Source organism: Cucumis sativus, chromosome 3 (assembly GCF_000004075.3).
Source record: "Cucumis sativus cultivar 9930 chromosome 3, Cucumber_9930_V3, whole genome shotgun sequence".
Taxonomy (NCBI): Eukaryota; Viridiplantae; Streptophyta; class Magnoliopsida; order Cucurbitales; family Cucurbitaceae; genus Cucumis; species Cucumis sativus.
The window spans coordinates 5005960-5027572 of NC_026657.2; the positions used below are offsets into that span (position 1 = coordinate 5005960).

General features: G+C 29.9%; 2 protein-coding genes across 7 annotated transcripts; both read left to right on the top strand.

Annotated features, from left to right (window-relative positions):
• Positions 1-5826: 5826 nt before the first annotated feature.
• Positions 5827-10970, top strand: LOC101209720 (calcium/calmodulin-regulated receptor-like kinase 1). 4 transcript variants are annotated; one of them, XM_031883533.1, is made up of 8 exons: positions 5827-5964; positions 6931-7355; positions 7785-7938; positions 8760-8886; positions 9119-9204; positions 9504-9575; positions 9743-9946; positions 10404-10970. In XM_031883533.1, the coding sequence occupies exons 2-8, from the start codon at positions 7042-7044 to the stop codon at positions 10737-10739; spliced, it is 1293 nt and encodes a 430-aa protein (XP_031739393.1). In that variant the 5' UTR covers positions 5827-5964; positions 6931-7041; the 3' UTR covers positions 10740-10970. The 4 variants fall into 4 exon arrangements, with proteins under 4 accessions (XP_031739393.1, XP_031739394.1, XP_031739392.1 ...); XM_031883534.1 differs by having other exon boundaries at positions 5851-5964; positions 6950-7355; XM_031883532.1 differs by lacking the exon at positions 5827-5964 and adding an exon at positions 5971-6172.
• Positions 10971-16002: 5032 nt separating this feature from the next.
• LOC101209475 (50S ribosomal protein L24, chloroplastic) lies at positions 16003-20996 on the top strand. Of its 3 annotated transcripts, XR_004215641.1 has the most exons (6): positions 16003-16228; positions 16612-16650; positions 17765-17995; positions 18227-18474; positions 19339-19398; positions 20822-20996. XR_004215641.1 is itself a non-coding variant. In XM_031883457.1 (5 exons), exons 1-4 carry the CDS (start codon positions 16124-16126, stop codon positions 18425-18427), a joined length of 576 nt encoding a protein of 191 aa, XP_031739317.1. In that variant the 5' UTR covers positions 16003-16123; the 3' UTR covers positions 18428-18474; positions 19339-19707. The 3 variants fall into 3 exon arrangements, 2 of the variants coding, with proteins under 2 accessions (XP_031739317.1, XP_004149305.1); XM_031883457.1 differs by lacking the exon at positions 20822-20996 and having other exon boundaries at positions 19339-19707; XM_004149257.3 differs by lacking the exons at positions 19339-19398; positions 20822-20996 and having other exon boundaries at positions 18227-18585.
• Positions 20997-21613: the final 617 nt, after the last annotated feature.

The window sequence follows — 21613 nt, forward strand, 5'->3', positions numbered from 1 at the left end:
TAGTAGAAGTGATGGCTACGGGGGATGAAGGAATAATTTAACAGAACTTAAACTCAATTTAATTTGAAAAATAAAAAATACCAGTACAATGGAAAAGTACAGAAACTAATTTTCTATAACCTAAAAGCTAAGCATGGTTTTCGATAAAAAAAAAAAAAAAACAAATGTAGAGTAATTGGAACTTACGTACATTGTTGACTCTGTATCGACCAATCACCAAGTTTGGGCACCATCACTTAGAAACCTTCATATTCTCTGATCTAGAGATCTTGGTTTGTAAGAACCAAAAATTGAATGGAAAGTTATTGAGAGATACGAGATACGTGGGAAAGCATCTCACGTTCTCTGAATAACTCTTGTGTAAGGAAGTTATTCGATTAATTTAATTTAACTTAAATTAATTAATTAAGGATTTTTAAAAAAATATAACAAACAGACAAAATATTTACACTGTATAGAATAATTTTGAAAACGAAAAAACCTCCACAGGCCCACAATAGGAAATACCAAAAATGCCCCAGTCAACACACGATTAATCGGCCATGAGGGCGAGTGTAATTCTTTTTATAAGCGATCATGTAGAAAATAATAACAATTGTGTAAGTAGTATCAACACTGGCCACACACGTGCATGTAATTTTTCTTCTAAACGATCATGATATGTGATCATGTAGGAAATGATACACGATCACGTATTTCATGATACACGATTCTTAGTTCATGATAAACGATGGTTATGAAAAAGCCCTAGTAAACGATTGTATAGATGATGATACATGATCGTATGTAGATGGTGATACACAACCGTGTGTAGTTTATGATACATGATTGTGTAGTTCATAATATACGATCAAGTAGTTCATAATATACGATCAAGTAGTTCATTAAACAATGATTTTGAAAAGTCATAGTAAACAATTGTGTCGATCAGGATACATGACCATGTAGTTCATGATACACAATTGTGTAGTTTATGATAAACGATAGTTTTAAAAAGCTCTATGGTAAACAATCATGTAGTTCATCTCTATCCACAACACGTTAAAAAAAATAATACAAGATTGATGATTGATTGAAAACAAAGATAATATAGCATAAATATAATAAAAACTAATAATAATACTGGTAGAACAATGATCATGATTTCAAAAAAATATAAAAGGAAAATTGCAGAAGAAGAAGAGAAGGAGAACATCGCGGGTGCGTGACCGTCATTGTGAAGAAGATGGAAAGGAAGAAGGAACAAATCGAAGCCCCGTGAAATTCAAAAGTGGCAAGACAAACCTGAAATATTAAAAAATGGTCTGTTTCATGGGCTTTTTATTTTATTATACGAGTCGTAAATATTTTGGGATTTTGTTAAATTTATGTAAATTACACTTTAATTTAACTAATTTAGTTAAATCAAATTTAATTAAATAAAATTAAAGTAAACTATTAATTAATTCTTCAATTACTTATTTGCTAAATTAAATATCTTATATTTAATTTAATCCAAATTTGAATCATATTTGCTAAATTAAATATCTTATATTTAATTTAATCCAAATTTGAATCATATTCAAATATAAATTTCTCTCAACCTATAGTTTTAAGGTTTATCATCGACACACTAAATTTTAACATATGGTTTTAATATGAATCTAATTCATATTAAATCACTATTTGAACTCATTCAAATATTTTCTTCTCTCATAAATTAATTTTCAAACATATTCAAAATTAAGTTTATATAATAAAGTTTAATTAAAATATAAACTTTATATTATAATGTATCACCATACATTATTTTCACTCCCAAAGTAAATTTGAACATTTGAAATTATAACCTATAAACCTTTATAAGTTAGGAAGATGACCTAATGGACCTACACATCAGAAGCTACAACGATATGAGATTAATTTGCTAAACTCATTAACCACATTAATTAATATTCGTTAACTGTGTATACACTCTACTAAAGGCTCACAACTAAACTCTTCTCATTGTAGATATATTTATGTGTCAACGAATATAAAACCAATAATAGTAAGTTAGATCTTCATAAGTGTTTCTGACACTAGTTGGATCAAATTACTGTTTTCCCTTAGGTTACTTCTAGTCCTTAAATACTAGTGTTTCTCTAATAAAAAAAAAAAAAAAAAACCCTCGTGCCATAGACAGGCTAGGTCCCTTTATTCAAGTTCCTGAGACACCATATAAGAAATCACTCATCTACTTATCCTAAAGTTGAGAATGAGTGAATTTCATTTTCTGTGATTATGTTTCCAGCTCTCTACACTGTCTTGTTCCCAAAATGATAAGCATATTAAGTTAGAAAATTGACCACTTTCACCCATAAAAATCAAAGGACAATCCTAACAAAATAGAACCCTAACTAGTTAATGGAGTTAATTACATCTAGTAGTTACTATTTTGTAATCCATTCTTATGCAAACTCATTGCATAGGATACCCTTACTCGTATGTCATCTGCACGAACGCGTTGGATCATTACATTTGTATCAAATATAAAGTAAGTCATATCCATAATGTTATCAGGATAAGGTACTCATCATTATCCCTATACTGTAGATCATTTAAGTTGTATCTCAACCATTAATCTCTATATCATGTCTTTACATACTATTCAAGACTCATCAAACAACTTAAGATTTTAGTTTATTGAATTTATGTTATTAAGACAAAACTAATAATATAATAAATAACGATTTATTGAAATATTAATAATAGCACTTTATTAATAACGGTAAATGAATTACATTTACTATCTACGAGTTTTAGGACATATAACCCAACAATCTACGAAGGTTGTGTAAAAATCCTTGGCTTTTTTTTTTTTTGTGGCTTTTTCTTGTGTGAATCCTCCATGGATGAAGAGGATGGAAATTATTTAGAGTATGTTTGATAACGTTCTTGTTTTTTGTTTTCTGTTTATGTTTTTCATTTTCTAAGAAACAGTTGTGTTTGATAACCATTCTCATTTCTCATTTTCAATTTTTAAGAACGTTTCTCAAAATTAGACAAAAATTGAGAAACTATGGAAAGTAGTTTCTCCCAGCTTTATTATCATTTCATTTGATACCATTTTTGTTTTCTTATAATTCCTAGTTGGCTTATAAATACTAAGACAGACTTAAAACGATTCTTTTCCTCCAAGTCTTAGGTTCACCTCCCAACATTGATCATTTTGTATTATCTTTTTCTTTATTTTATTAATTTTTCATATATGATTAATATTTTGTTTCCTTTCTTTATTATTTTTCATATTTATATGCTTAATTTAATTTTGAATTTTGAATATTTAAATTTAGGGTTTTCTAAAAAAATAAAACAAAGCACAAAAATATTTACACAATATAGAACAATTTTGAAAAAAAAAAAAATCATAAACTCACAGCCTGAAATAACAAAATACCCCGAATTGATCGGTCACACATGTGTAAAAAATAATTTTGTATCCAGTCTAAACGATCTTGTACTACCAATTCTAAACGAACTTGTACTCTGGTATCAAATCTAAATAATATTGTACCTAGTCAAAACAATCTTGTACAATAGTTTAAACGATCTTGTACCAAATCTAAAAGGTTTTGATACACGATTTTGTATTTTTATGTAGTCAATCTAAACGATCTTTACTTCTGTATCCAGTCTCAACGATCTTGTACCCTTGTATCCCATCTAAACAATTTTGTACCAAACCTAAACGATCTATTAGTGATAGTAATCTATTTTTCTTTATAAATTTATATATAATTTTGATCTTTCAAATTTAAATATTTTTTAAAATTAAAATTTTAAATTTTGCAATAGACATGTTTATATGTTATTTTAAATTTTAAATTATTATTTTAGTTCCTTTTAAACTAGTTAGAATTTTACCCTATATAGATTTTTTACTAAAATATTCGTTTTGGTTATCATTAACATTTACATAATAATATAATATAATTAAGTTGAATTGGAATCAACACAAATGAATGATGAGAAATAATATTTCAAATAAAACATATTTATTAACATATGACTAATAAAACCTATTCTAATTTTTAATTTTGCAACTGGAATTGTGTAATTGATAATATTAATGTTAATTATTTTTTTATATTTTAAAGAATTATATATAAATTTTTTTACATAATTAAATTATATTTAAACTAAAAGAATAAGCGAAAATGTTATGAAAAATAACACAAAAAATGAGAAAGAAAAAATGATTATCGAATAAATTTATGTTTATGTTTCAATTTTTCTAAAAACAAGAAATGAGAATAGTTACCCAACGTAGTTCTAATTCTTGATTTAAAAGAAGAAGAAACAAGGAACAAAAAACAAAAAACAAAAAACGAAAATGTTATCAAACAAGTTCGATTTATTCAAAACGCTTAAATTCAAATAACTAGATTATTTTTAATTGACAATGGTGCCAAAATTAGCTCAACATAAAAAGGAATTAATATTTTGAAATTAAAACCAAATTTCAATTTTTACCTTTTTTTTTTGTAATTTTTATTATTCTAACTTTATAAGTGTACTTCCATATACATTTAAGAACTTCTTAGTCCAAAATTAAAATATCCATATGAATGTTCACATCAAAATTTCAATTTTACAAATATATCGATAAAATATCGATATCAACATATATTTCTAAAAATCACATAATTTAATTCAGTTGTTTTTTATATTATTAGTAGCATTTCTATTCACAATAAACTAAATAAATGACATATTGTCTTTTATGAGCATTTATAAAAGATGTTAAATATTTTTATGGATATTTAATATGGACATCGAGCTCTTGGATTTATGGATATATCGACATATTCATGGATATTTTATAGTTGTTTTTAACTTGTTCTCTCATATTTAGTTTCTAACCGACTTAGACATCGTAGTGATTGTTTTATATTTTTGTTTTTCAAGTCATCTCTTAATACGTTAAATAGAAAAAAATTGATTAAACTTTGGTAATGAGCAAAATGTGCCGTAGTTAATTATAAAAAGAATTGATTATATAACCAAATGAGTTTTAATAGCAAACAAAAAAAAATCAACTTATATACAGGAGATTACCTCAATCTATTTCAATTTATCTACGAGAATAATTGAAATTTTACTATATTTATCATTTAAAATAAATTTTCTTCTAAGGATAACAAATGATAAAATATTAAAACTATTTAAAAAATATAGCGAAATTTATTATTTATAATTAGTTTAATTTATTTCGCTATATATATATATTTACTATTCATAACAATTTTCTTAACAAAATATCTAATTATAGAACAACAAATATATTATTTAAAAAAAAACATTAAGAACAAAAAATGATAAAAGATCATATGGGAGCATACCCCCTGGATTATATTTGGCATTCGTAAAGAAATCAGTTTTATTAATGGACAAAATTAAAAGTTTCATGTTGTCCCAAAGGAAAAGTAAATAAATAAATAAAATAAAATAAAGTGCTTCATGTGAAGAGTATATTGGTGACATGCTGTCCAATTATGTTGTTAAGTCAATAATTTAACAAAAACATACCATCATAATTCTATTAAAAAGTTTTATAAAATATAATAAAGTTTCAGATATTATAGATGGTATATGGAAATTTAATGGTTATCGATATCTTTTTTTAATTTGTTTTTTTTTTTCAAAACTAAGGCTCAAAAGATAGGACATTTTGAATATGTATACCCTACAAAAATGAACTTTAAGAAACCAAAACTATATTATATAATTATATGAAAAGAAAAATAAAGAACAAAGCAAAACAATATAAGGAAAAAGAAAAACTTTAATTTAAAAACAATAATATTATTGTATTGAATTTAAAAATGAAAAGGAGAAAAAAAGTCGATCGGCTCGACGGCTTGACCACGAATGCCGCGTTCCGTTTCAAACAAAAACGATGGCGTTGAGGACCGCCGGTCACCATCTCACTACTTCTGAATTGTAATGTTTCTTTTTCACATTTTCTTCAATTCTTCCAAAAAATGGAGTTCTAACTACAGATTTTATTCGCTGCACTTTCATTCCCTTTTTCTTTTCTCTCTCTCCCTTCCATTTTCTCATTCTTCATCTTCTTTGCACTTTCCGTTTTTTGTTACCCAACCACGCGCAGTCGTTCCCATATTGTTTTTCTTCATCGTCGTTTCCCTAGGTACATTTCAACCACAATCATGTTTCTTCTTCTCTTTCGTTCGTTTTCGTTTCGTTTTCCTGTTGTTTATTCCTCAACTGCCGTCTGTTTTGTGTTTGTTTTTTCTTTTTGTTTTCTAATCTGATGTTTATGGACTTTTCTTTGTCTTCGTTTTCATTTTGTTGTCGGGTTTTGGATGAATTGAGTAAAATTGTTAGGGAGAAGGGGAAGGAGAAGGAGAATTCAATGAAGTTTACTCTTCGTTTCTTTATGAGTCTGTTAGTCGTAGTGTTTACGAGAATACGCCACAGTAATTTTTGTTTAATGAATTACTGGATTTTGGTTTTGTTATTCTATTTATCTTTGATCTGTAAAGGCGATTTGTCGCATCAAAGTATGGAGTTTGCTAATGTCTACTGGTAGAGAATAGGGATTGATTGTTTGTTCAGCGCCTTTTTCCATTTTAGTTAATTTTATTTGTAATCGCGATGTTTCTGAATTTATTTCTCACTTCTCACGAAAGATTATTTGTGGCGATTGAATTATTATAAGTAATTGGGATCAAGATGTCATGATTAGCTAATGTTGATGGGTACTCGACGGCTCTTGTGAGAAGATTTTTAATACATTTTTCTTTAGAATAATACTTGTCTGCTGGAATTTTATCGCTTTCTTGCGTATTTTTTAATCATCTTGTTGACTTTATTAATGGCTGTCGTGAGGGAAGAACAGAGAATGGGCCTTTTGATTTTAACATCATTTGTTATTTATTATTTCAGTAATATGTGGATGTTGCAGTTGACCAGATTAGTTAAAGGAATCTGAAGCCATTTTGCAGTTGAGGGAGGTTTTGACAAGTGAATAAGAACTTGGGGAGCACGGAAGAGGAGATGAAAGAGGAGTCAACTGGGTTGGCTATTGGAATTTCGATAGGAGTTGTGATTGGAGTTCTTTTGGCCATTCTTGCTCTATTCTGCTTTAGATATCATAGGAAGCGGTTGCAGATTGGTAATAGCAGTTCGAGGAGGGCAGCTAATCTTCCTATTCGAACAAATGGAGCTGATTCCTGTACTATTTTATCAGACTCAACAGTCGGTCCCGAATCACCGATGAAGACCAGCCGGAATAGCATGTCCTCGTGGTTTGATGGATTTAAGAGAAGCAGTGTGATCTCGGCATCTGGGATGCCTGAATATTCTATCAAGTACGTCTCCTTATGAAACTCATCTATGCTATTTACTTTGTATAGGATCTTGTCATTTTGGTACCTTGATATTTAGATTCAGCTGGATAAACCATTCGATAGGGAGAGAAGATGATCCCTATCTTAGAAATTGACAATTTCAAATTGTGATAGTTGCTTTAAAATCTTTTAGATTTATGTATGTTTATACTTTCTACGGGCTCTGGTTGCTGAAACTCTTCCAAAACTTTACATCTTTAGACTTTCACGGGTCTCTTCTAATGATTAGTAGTAAAAAAAAATTCAATTTTAAAATCTTGTTTCCTTCACCTCCCTTAATACATTTATACTGTATTACGTTCTTAGTTCATGCATATGGCACTAAGATTGCTATTGAGCGAGAAAGAAGGAAGATGCCGTTGTTATAGTTTAATTTGTTATACAATGCAGGGATCTGCAAAAAGCAACTGGCAATTTTACAAGTGTAATAGGACAAGGAGCATTTGGTCCTGTTTATAAAGCTACTTTGCCATCCGGTGAGACTGTTGCTGTGAAAGTACTTGCAACCAATTCTAAACAAGGAGAGAAGGAATTTCAGACAGAGGTAAAGATTGTGAACCTGATTCATTCAGTTACATAGAATTTGTTACAAAATGCACAATTTCATAGACAGGTTGTTTCATTCAGTTGTTCCTCGAACTTTAATGAGCAAATATTCCTCACTAGACATATGCCTCGTTTGCTAGTCTGTGGTTATGGCCTTATAGTAACTTTTGGCCTATTTCTATTGGTCCACTTTTGGATGTTATTGATGATTACCTGGTGCTGTCAAAGAAAATACAAAGAGTGAAATATTGCAATGAGTAATAAAACGGTTTCAAACATAGTCTGGAATTCAGATACAGAGCTTGGAGTTTGGATGTTATTGTTGAGTACTTGTTGCCATGAAAGAAGATATAAGGAGTGAAAGTTTTCAATGAGCAATAAAACGGTTTTGAACATTGGCATTCAGATACAGAACTTGGAGTTTGGAAGTACATTAAACTAATTCAGGATAACATTTAGTCAGACCACTATTCCTGCGTTTTCTCCTTTCTTAGAAGCTTTACCGCTGTTTGGAACTCTGAATTTTGGAGGATGAAATCATTTTTGGAGGCCTAAAAGAACATGGAGTTCAAATTCAGTTCGGATTTTAAATTCTGTTTTCTTTTTTTTTAAAAAAAAAAAATAACACTTTTGGTTCCAAATGGATCGGACTTGGCAAGATTTTGAACTTAAACATAATGTTTTCAATTTTATCTTCATAGAGATCTTCTTAAGAAGAAAATCATGCGTCCCTATGATAATGCCTCCTAATTCCTCTATATATCTTCAGTATTCAAACTCATGTATACATTTAATGTTATTTCTCTGTAAATCATTCAGGTGATGTTATTGGGAAGACTGCATCATAGAAACCTTGTGAATTTGGTTGGATACTGTGCTGAAAGAGGCGAACATATGCTTGTGTATGTCTACATGAGTAAAGGCAGCCTAGCTTCTCACTTGTACAGTAAGATAACTATTCCTTCTTGATCTGTGAAACCAACAGTGTCAGTAATTGACCAGAAACTGTCTTTCTTGTCACTATCAATGAGTCTAATTATTGGATTCATCATCAAGTGTCAATATTCGGATTGACAAATAACTTCACAAATTTGAAGGGAGAAAATTATTGTATGGTTAATGTGCCATAAGCTCATAATTTCTACGGTGGAGAATAACTTTCTTTCGTTTCTGTATAGGTGATAAGAATGGACTACTGGGTTGGAATATGAGAGTTCGTGTAGCTTTAGATGTAGCAAGGGGTTTGGAGTATCTCCATGATGGGGTAATTCTTTTTCTCCTCGGTAATCACACGAAATGACGAACATTTTGAAAGAGCAATACTTGGGTGCATCTTAATATGCACTATTTTTGCGTACCCTACCCTAATCATACTAAGAAAAAGAATATATATTTATAGAAAGAAGAGATTATACGTATTAGGTAGGATGTACAAAGATAGATATAGCGTAGGATGCACAAAGGTAGATGTAGCATAGGATGCACCCAAGTATTTTTCATTTTGAAATGGGTAAATGGCCGAATGCTATTTGTGTTAATGATAGCTTCAAAATTTTACTTCAGGCAGTTCCTCCAGTAATTCACCGGGATATCAAATCAGCCAACATTTTGTTGGATGAGTCTATGAGAGCAAGGGTATGTTCTTTCTGCTGGTTTTTAAGTGTTTCTGTAATAAGACTCCAGGGGGATTTGTTATTGTTTTCATCTAAAATCCTTTGCTTTGTGTTGATCAATGATTTTCCAAAACGTGTTTTATACATGAATAAATTCACTTGAATCTGATTTAATATAACTGTAAGCAGGTTGCTGATTTTGGGCTTTCAAGAGAAGAGATGGTAGACAGTCGAGCAGCTAACATTAGAGGAACTTTTGGATATCTTGATCCCGAGTATATGTCTTCAAGGGCTTTTAATAAGAAAAGCGATGTTTATAGCTTCGGCGTATTACTTTTCGAGATTGTAGCTGGCAGAAATCCTCAGCAGGGCCTTATGGAATATGTTGAGCTTGTAAGACCTCTCTCTCTCTCTCTCTCTCTCTGTGAATGAACTAAACAGCTCTAGTCCTTGCACTTCTTGACTGTTTTAAGTTCTTTAGGAATCTCCTTCGAGACAAGGAGTGAGTTATTATAGTCCTAAGTTATTATAGTTTGATCATAATAGTTGTGTTTGAAGTGTAGATTAATTTAGTTTGAGTTATAATAGTATGTGTTTGGTGTGTAAATTATTTTAGTTTGATAAGGGAATAGTAAAGATTGTAGTAAAAAATAAAAAAATGATGAATGTCGAATAGTAAAAACTATAGCAAATAGTAAATACTGTTGCAAATTGGGAGTTTTAAATAGTGTTTACTGTAGCTAATTGAAGACTTTTAAATAGTATTTATTATAGCAAATGATAGCTATCGTAGTCCTAGATAATCTTTGCCCCAAACGGCTAGTTAATCTTCTTCTTTGACGATGATTAGGCTGCTATGAATTTTGATGGAAAAGTTGGGTGGGAAGAACTTGCTGATTCCCGTCTTGAAGGAAATTTCGATGTTCAAGAGCTGAACGAAGTTGCAGCTCTTGCATACAAATGTGTTAACCGTGTCCAAAAAAAACGACCTTCAATGAGAGACAGTGTACAAGTTTTGTCCAGAATCCTTAAACAAAGGCACAGCAAAAAACGTAACCAAAATACATTGTCGACTACAACGGATGAAGTTGCCGTTGATGTTGATCAACTAGAAGGCAGGAGTCCACGTCCTGAACACAGAAGACAACAGTCCGCAGATAGTACAACTGAATCATGTGAAGTTTAGAAAAATGGTTTTTTTGTCCCTCTCCTAGTTCATTTTTTTTTAATTTTTTTAATTTCTTCTTATTTTAACTGCTTTTCTCAACATACCAAGAAACAAAAATTGACAGGAGAAGTTAACAAGAATGTGAACTAAAACTTCTACCTAAGTTTCTTATGAGAGTGACTTACACCCACCCCAACAAATTTCATGTAACATAGTTGACCTTTTCTGTTCATTTTTTTTTTTTTTTTTGTTATTCTTTTTGTTTTTTCTCTTAATTGAAAATATTTGTATATTCTGCACCAGTTTTGAAAATAGAAGAAAAAGGAAGGTTTTTTTTTTCTTTCTGCATTCCAGTTGCTAATGCCTGCCATGTTTGTTTATTAATTTAAATGTACATTATATATATACAATATCTATAAAATTGAGAACTTGACAATTTTGTCAATATCAACCTATTAATTCCTGTAAAGAGGTTACATGGAAAGTTGGTGGTGAAGAATTGATTCCTTGGGAGACCACTTTCAAACTATCTTTCATCCTCGACCTTTGAGTTATCCAAATGTCAGATGTTTGAAAGATAATGACAAGTGAATTCAAGCATTCTTTGATTATGCCCAAATCATTAAAGAAATTTCTCGGGGTAAGTCCTCTAGTCTTGATGAATTCTGTCAGATTACAACAAGGTCTCCGAAGATGTAAAATGTGGCTACAAATTGGCTCAATTGGTTTCGTTCGAATATTCTCACTTCTCAAATATTTTTATCATGAGCAAGATATTGAAGCCTTTGTGGTTGTTAGCCATTCCTACCAAATAATTTTAAAAGCTTTTTATGGAGGACCTGTCCCAAGACCTTACTTGTGAAATCCTTGCATGTTGATAGATCATATACGTTTGAAATGTGCCCTTTACGTTGTTACATTTCAACGATGGCTTCAAACACGTGGAGAGCTAGTGGACTAACAATTAGATCACTCGTCCTTGCCTCTTCATCACTCAACTTTCTAATCTATCACTTGTCTAACATGCAACTGAAAAGAGAAAGAACGAAAGAAAGACAGTACGAACCTTCTTCTTGGATTTATGTTCTTGATTTGGCAAGGGTTAGATGAAGAGGTAAAGTAGAGGAACGCGAAGGAATTATAGTGGTTCAGCTATTCAATCTTACATCCACTTTGAAGTAACCATGGAGCATTTCATTTCAATCTCTTTAAGAATCAAGTACAAAGAGAGTTTTTCAGATGAGTATTTCTTTCCTTTTCTATATCTTTTCTTACCTCAGATTCTCTATTTATTTCTTCTCTACAAAGTAGTTACATAGAGGAAAAGGAAAGGAATTTATAACTATTTGTAACTGACTATTTTCTGTTTTGTTTTTGTTGTAGTTATCGAGCTTGATTTAATTCCTAATGAAATTAGAATAAAAGCTTGTACGGTGGTTTGCTGGTAAGTAGTAAAATTCATTCCCGTTTTAACATGTCATCACAATTCATAATCTAATATTCTCCTTGGTTTTGTAAGGGAAGTAAAAGTATTTGTCTTTTTGGTTTCGTAGTCTCTCTCTGTGATATATCATTTATTTTCTACAATGGAGTCGTTTGATAGTCAAGCCAGTTCCTTGCCTTTAAGCCAACTATCCAAGATTTTCCTCTCACAGCGGAATTATACATTAAGTATTGGCCTTAGAAGTGTTGCGATCACAATCACTCAAAAATGACATAAATTGTTCGAACTTAAAACCATATTCTATTTAGTAAAAGTAGTTATTAAGAACTTAGCAGTGAAAATGAATACTATAATCTAATCTAATAAACTAAGTTTTCAAGGTTCTCTTGTGTAGAGTTGGACTTAATGCATAAACATAAACATGGATTAAATTTGAGTATATAGTCTAAACGGTTTATAGTATATGAATAAGATTAGACACCCTTATTCGCCAACCTTATTCTGGGTACACGATGAATACGACCCGCTTTATAGTTAGTATAGACAATGTGATCCTAAATTATTCATGTGGAGACATTAAAGTGGGAGTATCCTATATAAAGAGTTTACATAAAACTGGAACCATGAAATAGTCACTTTTACGTTATAACATCATTTTCTACTTAGAACTGACGATTTTGTTTATTGATGAACTAGGTAACTTAATATTAATCTTAAGCTAACTAAAAACTCTCGTTCACATAATTATCTTAGATCTGTGTAGGTGAGGGCAGCTTAATAGTGCTATCTAAATATGCTTTCTATTTCAGGGGTAAGACCGAGTGGATAGCTGAAAACACAAGGTACATGACATAATTCACTTCTGACCGTTTTAGAGTTAGTAGATATGTTGTTCCCTTATGCATTGAATCTTGTTTTTGAACAAGAGGCTCCACCCTCTCATTGGCCCGAGAGGGATTCAGTTTATAGGTTGGACTTTAAATCAATGGTTCATTAAAGGATTGATAGGAATTAATGAACGAGATGTAATCTGAAGGGTAAAACGATATTTTGACCAAGTCAAAATTACGAACAACCTGTGAAGAATTAACTTACTAATCAAGGTTATTTCTTATGGACACAAATATATCTATAGTGAGGATGTGAGATGTTAAACTTTGGTGAACTAATCACATGCATTATTGCATGGAATTATGTTACTTTCCTCTTGATTAGTTTTCATCTCTCTTAATTCCTTCACACAATTTGGTTCTAAGTCCGAAGAATAATATATCAATACTAGTATTAATTTAGGTTTAGTTCGTAAGAAACTACGAGCAAACAGGAGCTACGAAAGTATGACTCTCTAACCATAATTCCGTTATTAATTAGGGAGATTTAAGCATGTTAATTTGTATTTAAATTAGATGCAATCAGCGTAATTGGAAGTTACTCTAAATAAAAAGTGATTCACCTTACTAAAATTTAAGGTTAAATTTTGATTTATTTTCAATATTAGTTTAATTTAACTAACAAACAATAAATACATTGTCTATTATATGTTTGAAAATGATGTCAGTTTGATCATTGAAGTGATAACAAATACTTTATTCTTCAAAGTTTGAAAAAAAAAACTTTATTCTTCCAAGTTTGAAAAAAAAATCTAAATATATTCTAAACTCATTTTATCGTTACTACGATTTTTTTAAAAAAATAATGTAAATTTGGAAACATATGTAAAAAATAGGGTGAATGCAAAACTATTGAAAAAAATAGTTGAGTTTATGTAAAGTGTTGTATCCGTCCACGACTTCCATGCAGTAGATCCTACATTTTTTATTTTTTACTTTATATATGTATTTTTATTTTTTACTTTATATATATATATATTACATTGGGCCTCACGCTTTCTTATTTTTCTCATTATTTATATACCTTATGCATGGATTCCATACATTTTATTTTTTCTCATTATTTATATATACATACTCATTATTTTCTTTTATATATATATATATATATATTAAATTTGTAATAGAACCAATTCTTGTTTTTTATGACGATTCCTTCTGTCATAGACATTAATTTTCTTTATTCAATTAGCAATGGCTTCAAGTTTTATTATTACTATTTTGTTTGGAGTAATTTCAACATCTCTCGATTATTATTATTACTATTTTCATTTGTTTAATATATTTTTTAATAATATATTTTTGTTAATATATGAGTTGTTTTTTTAAAAAAATTGTATAATTTTGATTAAAATAATTAAATTAAATTAGAAAAAATGAATTGAATAAGAAATAAAACAATATATTTTTTAATAATATATTTTTGTTAATATATGAGTTGTTTTTTTAAAAAAATTGTATAATTTTGATTAAAATAATTAAATTAAATTAGAAAAAATGAATTGAATAAGAAATATTGAAGATTGAAGATTGAGATATTTAAATACATATAAGAAAAAGAAAAATAATAAATTGATTTAATAAAAAAGATATTTTTAGAATTTGAATGTTTAATATATATATATATATGTGAGTATAGAAGATGTGGAGTCCACTACATGAACCACGACTTCACCTAAACTCACATATTTTTGTTAATAGTTTTACATTCACCTTATTTTTTATCTATGTTTCAAAATTTACCTTTTTTTTAAAAAAGAAAAAAGTCATAGTAAAACGTATAACATTCATGAATTAGCTCATCAACTTGGCAATGAGTTGATATCTATTTTAAAATATAGTGAAAAAGTAGATACAAGTGCTTGTGGTCTTTTACTATATTAAATAATAAATTTAAATTAATAATGGTTGATACTAAATTTTGAGGTAAATTTATATTTTTGGAGAAGAGAGTTTGGTTGCAAGCAAATAGGAACATGACGGACACGAATGTAGTATAAATCACAATCATTCCAATACATAAAAGTCAAAATATTTGAAGAAGAATATGGTATTTGATGCTTGGTGGAGAACTTACCTCTTCCACCTCTAGGGCTTATTTATATGCTCTACCTCACTTCTATTTCTTATTTGAGTAGGATTTATGATCATGTTTTTTCTGGATATAAATTCATTTGGGCCAGGATCGCTATACCAGGTGTTTATAGGGCTCAATCCGTTCTTATCCTAACCCATATTGGGCTTTGTGGCATTTTAGACCTTATTTTGGGCTCAGTTTTGGACCAAGGCCGATTGGGTTTGGTCCTTGCTTGGGCTCGTCTTCTTTTACTCTTTTTTCACCATTCAAACCCTGGCTCGCAATCCAATGCTACAATAATATTGATAAATTAGCTCATCAACTTCAAAGTTCGAAAAATTATGTTACTATATTTGTCATTAAATTTTAAATTAATACAAAATTTGAACTAAACTAATTTTAGAACAATTGATAAAGTAAACTAATTTAAATAACTTGATGAACATTATCATCATCTAATTCACAAAACTCTAAACCTATCCATTAATAATTGTATCTAAATTTCATTTTTACAATAAATTTATATCATTTACTCAATTTGATAATCTAATATTAGGTGAAACAAAAAAAATGAGTTAATTAAAGTTCTTAATCTTAATAAGTCAATCAATTTAAGTTACAATTACCTTTGGGTAGAATTTTTCAAACCCCATTTTAGAAAAATGGACTACCAAAAGAAAATACATATACAATTTTTAAATAACATTCTGTTTATTGGTGTAAATTGAATTGAATTAAAATTTTATTTATGGAGTGTAAATATTAAATGGATAGAATTCCAAATCCCCAACTCAATTTATTTTACTATAAAAAAAGAAAAAAAAAAAAAAAACAGTTAATGGGTAAATTGATATGAATTAAAAATTGGGAAATACGTTGTCGTTTAAAGCCCAAGTACACAACTTCTTTCTATCCGTCTTCGCCATTTTGCAGTTTGCAATTGCTTATCCATTTGTTCTCAGTTCGCGGAGCCAAGCCTACAGCACCAAAAATGGCAGCCATGGCTGCGCTTCAGAGCTCCATGACCGCTCTATCCCTCTCTTCCAATTCCTTCCTCGGCCAACGCCTTCCGCCGCCCACAATTTATGCTGCCCCCGTAAGATTTTCTACTCTTCCCTTCCTTCCTAATTGCTTCCTTATTGTGCTTCATTTTACCTTGTTTTATATACTATCTGTAACCATCCCTATTCAAATGAAAGTACATTTCCTCATCACTTCCAAGAAGTAATTGGATCATGTTTCAGGAACTAATATGCAAGAATAAATCAAATTTAAGAATTTCGTCAAATTTTACTCAAACCACATTTCCCTCCAAACCTTTGAAATTGTTAACTACTTCCCATCCCATAGTTGCTTTAGGTTCCAAGCTAACGAAAATTGCGTTACTTGCTGTTCATATTTGAGCTTATTTTGTGTTCCATCTTGTTGAAGTAATTTTCAGGATAGTTTGTATCTAAGTATCTCTTGTTTAACTTGCAGATAACGTCAAAAGAGAAGCCATGTCTCATAGTAATGAAGGTTAGTATTCTTTCCTTTTAACGATTTCGTTCTTTTTCAACTCATTTAAATTTAATGGAGATAATGTACGTTCTATCTTGAGTATATTTGGTGGAAAATAAATGATGACGTGAAACAGCAAGTTGGATTGTTGACTTGCTGAGAAAAATGATATACCTGCTGCTACATTGTGATATGATAATGTATTGTGGTCAAAGTAAGCTTAGGCGTACACTAATTGACATAACCTTTCATTCTGTAAGTGGAAGGTTCGATACTCTATCCCCACAATTGTTGTACTAAAAGAAAAAGATAATGTATTGTGATTGAATCATTTTAGAATGTCTCTTTCATTAAGCAATCTTCCTTCTAAGAGGCTAATTTATAAGATTTTCATTGTAGCTATTTGATGAAGTACTATCAAATGCTTCTTGGACAGTGCTTCTAAATTATAGCCAAGCATACAACTTAGGAACTCAAGGACACAGTTATACAACCTATACCTATAGAATAGATCCTGTTCAAGTGAGATCTTCACCTTTGATATGGAAGTTTTGTTCACCATTAAAAACCTCCTTTCACAGTTAAAAGCAGCCCCAAGCATTCTTATACACCCAACTATCAATTATATGTTTTACAATTATATTAGGGAAATTGCAATTTAAGAATAAGATATTTAAAGTGTGTCACATGTTTTCTATTTTGCAACTATGACACTTTTTAGTGTATGAAGTGTATGGAGTATATATTAATAGTGGATCAAGTGTATTTCAGTAGTTACTAGAGTGTTGTGTCCGTACTTTTTTGAAATTTCACAGGCTGAGCTTGTTTTTTACTGTTTTGCAGAAGTAATTAGTTTGGGCTATGCATCTAATTGTTAAAACTTATTCTGCCAAATTTCCAAGAAGACCTTTATATTATAATTGTTCGTAAGGCTTCTTTCCTGGAATGGTCGTTGAACTCTCCCTTCTAAATGAACTCAACCACAAAAGTAAACGTTTATAGTGATATGTTTGATGTTTCTGTTCTTGCATTTCTTCTATTTGGCATGATATCAAAATTGTGAAGAAATAATTGGTAATTCTACGACTGTTTCCCCCATATTTACTTCTTAAATTTATTTTCTTATTGGCAGCTTAAAAGATGGGAACGGAAGGAATGCAAGCCAAACAGCCTTCCAGTAGTACACAAAATGCATGTTAAGATTGGAGACACAGTGAAAGTTATAGCTGGTCGTGATAAGGGAAAAATTGGAGAAATCACCAAAATCTTTAAACATAATAGCAAAGTGGTAGTCAACGAAATAAATCTGAAGACAAAGCATGTGAAGAGCAGAGAGGAGGAAGAACAAGGACAGATTATTAAGGTTTGTTTCTGCTCTTTGTAACAAATTCAAATCATCAACTATTGTCTATACAAAATGAAACTTTATCATCAACCAGCAAACTCCTACACTCTCAAGAAAATGAAATTCATCTGGGTGCGTCAAAAAGTGACCAATACTTTAGTGTTAACTGGATTCTGTATTTGATTAGTTCTTCACCCCATAGTCCAATTTCTTTTTGTCAACTTTCATCACTTGGTTTGGATATTTCAGATCGAAGCACCCATCCACAGCTCCAATGTGATGCTTTACTCAAAAGAGCAGGATGTAGTGAGCCGGGTTGGTCACAAAGTTCTTGAAGATGGAAAACGAGTACGTTACCTCATAAAAACTGGGGAAATAATTGACAGCACTGAAAATTGGAAAAAATTGAAGGAAGCGAATAGCAAAGCTGAAGTGGCTACAACTGCCTGAGAATCGTTTTTCAATTGTACCTACCACTGATGTAGTTATGTTGAAGGGTATTTCAATATCCCATTATCTTTTTTCAGCAAATATTTTTGTTGCGGTCTTTTTGTTCATTGATGCATAGTAAAGTAATATCGCTTTGGTAGTTTCTTGTTTATTAATAATCTATAACATATTGAGACGTATATATATATAATATATCTATATCCTCAATTATTTTTAATCGGTTCATCAAAAAAATGCTAGAAGGAGAATTTTTCGTTTGCTCTTTTAAACACGTATATGTATGTGTGTATGTATTCTAAGAAGCTCATGCATGGGACATGGAGGTGGTGAGTTTTGAAATTCTAGTCTCCCGATTGTTTGCTAAAACTACGCTTGAACCAAAATGAGGTTGTGGAATGAAAGCAGACACATTATTGAAAATTAATGTTCTGATTCTTTCATTCGTTTGCTTCCCATGTCTAGATATGTCTCCTATTTCTATCTCTCAGTTTCCTTCCACTTCTCCCACTCCTACCCCCTGCTGATTTTATACCATCTACTGTTGAGTTTAATGTATAGGGTTCAACTGCATCAACAAAAACAATTTTGACACCATTGTTACCCTCACCCTTAAATCTGTTTTTTCTACTCTGGACTAATTGATCCTTTATCTGATAATGTCGATTCTCCATAGTTCTGTGAAATATCTCCTTTCTTTTCAAGGCTTTTATCCTGTATGTTTTTATGTGTTTCTTCATACTTTCACCGGTTGCTCCACCCTGTCTAGTTGTTAATTCATCAGATTTTACAAATATTGGCACAAATACACTGTAATTTCTATGATTCATCAATATTTTCTATACCTTCATACCTTATTGTCCTCAATTTTTTCTCGTGGCCGCTCTTGTCTAACTCTGCTTTTTTCTTCGTAGGTTGCAATTGTCTTCTTCACAATTTTTGCAATGACTACTGCTCTTGTCTTTAACTATAAGGTTTTTAACGAAAACAAACTGCTATCCTAGTCTTTCATTTTCATTTCTTCGTTTTCATCTTAACAACTACATTAGATGCTTCCATGTAGTTCCTCAAAAGTAAAAAAGCAGTGAACATCTGTTAAAAATAAATATTAGAATGCAGATATGTTTAAAACGGTTAGAGATTTGGAATTGGCTATATATTTGTTTATGGTTGCTGGAGTTTGTTTTTGGATTGTCTCGGAAGTTCTCTTTCTCACGATGTCATTCTTGTAGTTTTATATTTTCCTTACCTGGAAATTTTGGAGAGTTATTTTTTCTGGATTATTTCCTTGTTATGTTCCATATATTTTGAATGGGAATGCTTTCCTTTTCTATTGTGCCTTTTATTTGCAAGAGATTGCTTGTTATGGTTACGGCTTTTGCTTTTGTTGCAGATGCAGAAATCATTTAATAATATAATTACAAATTTACAAATTACAACAAACCAAACTATATATATTATTATATTATATTATCTCTCACTTAAATCATGGCATGTGAATTCTGATAACAACAAAAAAAGTTTAAAGCACTTTTGTTATTTTGTTCGCAGAAGAAGTCAAAACCAAAACATGAGGAACTGGTAAAAGACCATAATATATCATTCATTCAGAAAGTTTAAATTTTTCATTCTTACAAACTGTTTTTTAATTAATTTAATTTAAACATTAACAATTTCAAGATACTTTGTTGGCATTGCATTGATGCTCTTCTGAAAATCATTTTTTTTTATACTGCATTTTCCGAGATGAGGTATCCAATCTACTACTTAATTTTAAGATGAAATGTCATCTTAATAATGGTAACTTATATATAAGATATTGATAAAAATAATATTTAATTCATTTTTTATTGATTAAAAACAATGTCTTGAAAACAAAAAAAAAACATGCAAAGTTTAATTCATTTTTGTTGAAGAATTGAATATAAACAACTCACAAACAAAATCAAATGTTTAGAGAGAAAAATCACAAGAAATAATTTTTATGCTAGTGATTGAAATAATATTTTGTTGGGTCCACGTAGACATGTTTTAGGAATCATGTTGACATGTACTTAGGAACTTGATACTTTGTTTTGTGCTATTATATATAATGGAAGTGACTTTGTTTGTTTGTAAAGTTTTATTTGTAGTGTAGGTATTTTGTTTGTCATATACTTTGCGTTGGGTATTGTTATAATGATCATAGATGTTTTGTTTGCTGAGTTTTAGATTTAAGTGTGTTTGCATTTGGTGAAGGGGAAGTGATTTTGGCTTATTTTGAAAAGTTCATTTGTCTGCTTATTAAAAAGGTGAAATATGTTTGGCATGTACTTCATGCTTATGCTTATGCTTATACTTATACTTACACAGTACCTAATGAATGTTGACTAATGTTCATTTTCGACAAATTTGCAGGTAGTTGAAGAATCTATCGACTATGAGATCGATCAAGCCCACTTATGCCTTCGTTTTATTAGATTAGATCACACATAAATGTATTAACAGTTAATTTATCTTTTGGATTATCGTAAAACCTTTACCGACAATGTAATTTACATTTTTTTATTATTAATATCAAAATCTTTCTAAATATATGTGGGTAATGTTTAATCATATATTTAATTTTTTTATTACATAAGAAATATATGACAGAAAAATATGTGTTGCTAACCTCGAATTCTTGTAGTGTGTATTATTTTTTAGAATATACTTTTTTTAATTTACGAGTTTTCAAAGATGGGTGTAGAAAGTGTTCGAAATAACTTTATACTTTTATTTAAAATATTTGTATGATATTTTTAAATTAAAAAATATAATTTTTAAAATTCATATTCTCTCTAAACCAATTTTTTTCTAATTTTAAATATCATATAATTATTCTTAAAAATCAAACAAAAAAATATTTTGTAAGAGGCATTTTAAAACTTAAAAACTAAAATAATACATTTTAAAAACTTAGAAATAAATTTAAAATTAAGTACATTTTAAAAACTCCATAATTAAATCTTCAGAACTAAAAAACTAATAAAAAAGAAACTCTTTTCATAATTTCATATATAAGAACCACCTTAAAGTGGAGGTCTCATAAAAGTCATATACTCGTTGGACTTCGTAACATTTTACTTCTCACTGTTTCATTCCTTATTCGAAGCAGTAAAAAAAGAAAAAGTATAGACAAACAATAAGTTTCAAGGTAGAAACTGAAGC

Coding starts and splice junctions, on each gene's coding strand:
- LOC101209720 (XM_031883533.1), top strand. CDS start 7,042: ATGAAAGAGGAGTCAACTGGGTTGGCTATTGGAATTTCGATAGGAGTT. Junction 7,356..7,784: donor ATGCCTGAATATTCTATCAA/GTACGTCTCCTT, acceptor TATACAATGCAG/GGATCTGCAAAAAGCAACTG. Junction 9,947..10,403: donor TTATGGAATATGTTGAGCTT/GTAAGACCTCTC, acceptor GACGATGATTAG/GCTGCTATGAATTTTGATGG.
- LOC101209475 (XM_031883457.1), top strand. CDS start 16,124: ATGGCAGCCATGGCTGCGCTTCAGAGCTCCATGACCGCTCTATCCCTC. Junction 16,229..16,611: donor CCACAATTTATGCTGCCCCC/GTAAGATTTTCT, acceptor TTTAACTTGCAG/ATAACGTCAAAAGAGAAGCC. Junction 17,996..18,226: donor AACAAGGACAGATTATTAAG/GTTTGTTTCTGC, acceptor TGGATATTTCAG/ATCGAAGCACCCATCCACAG.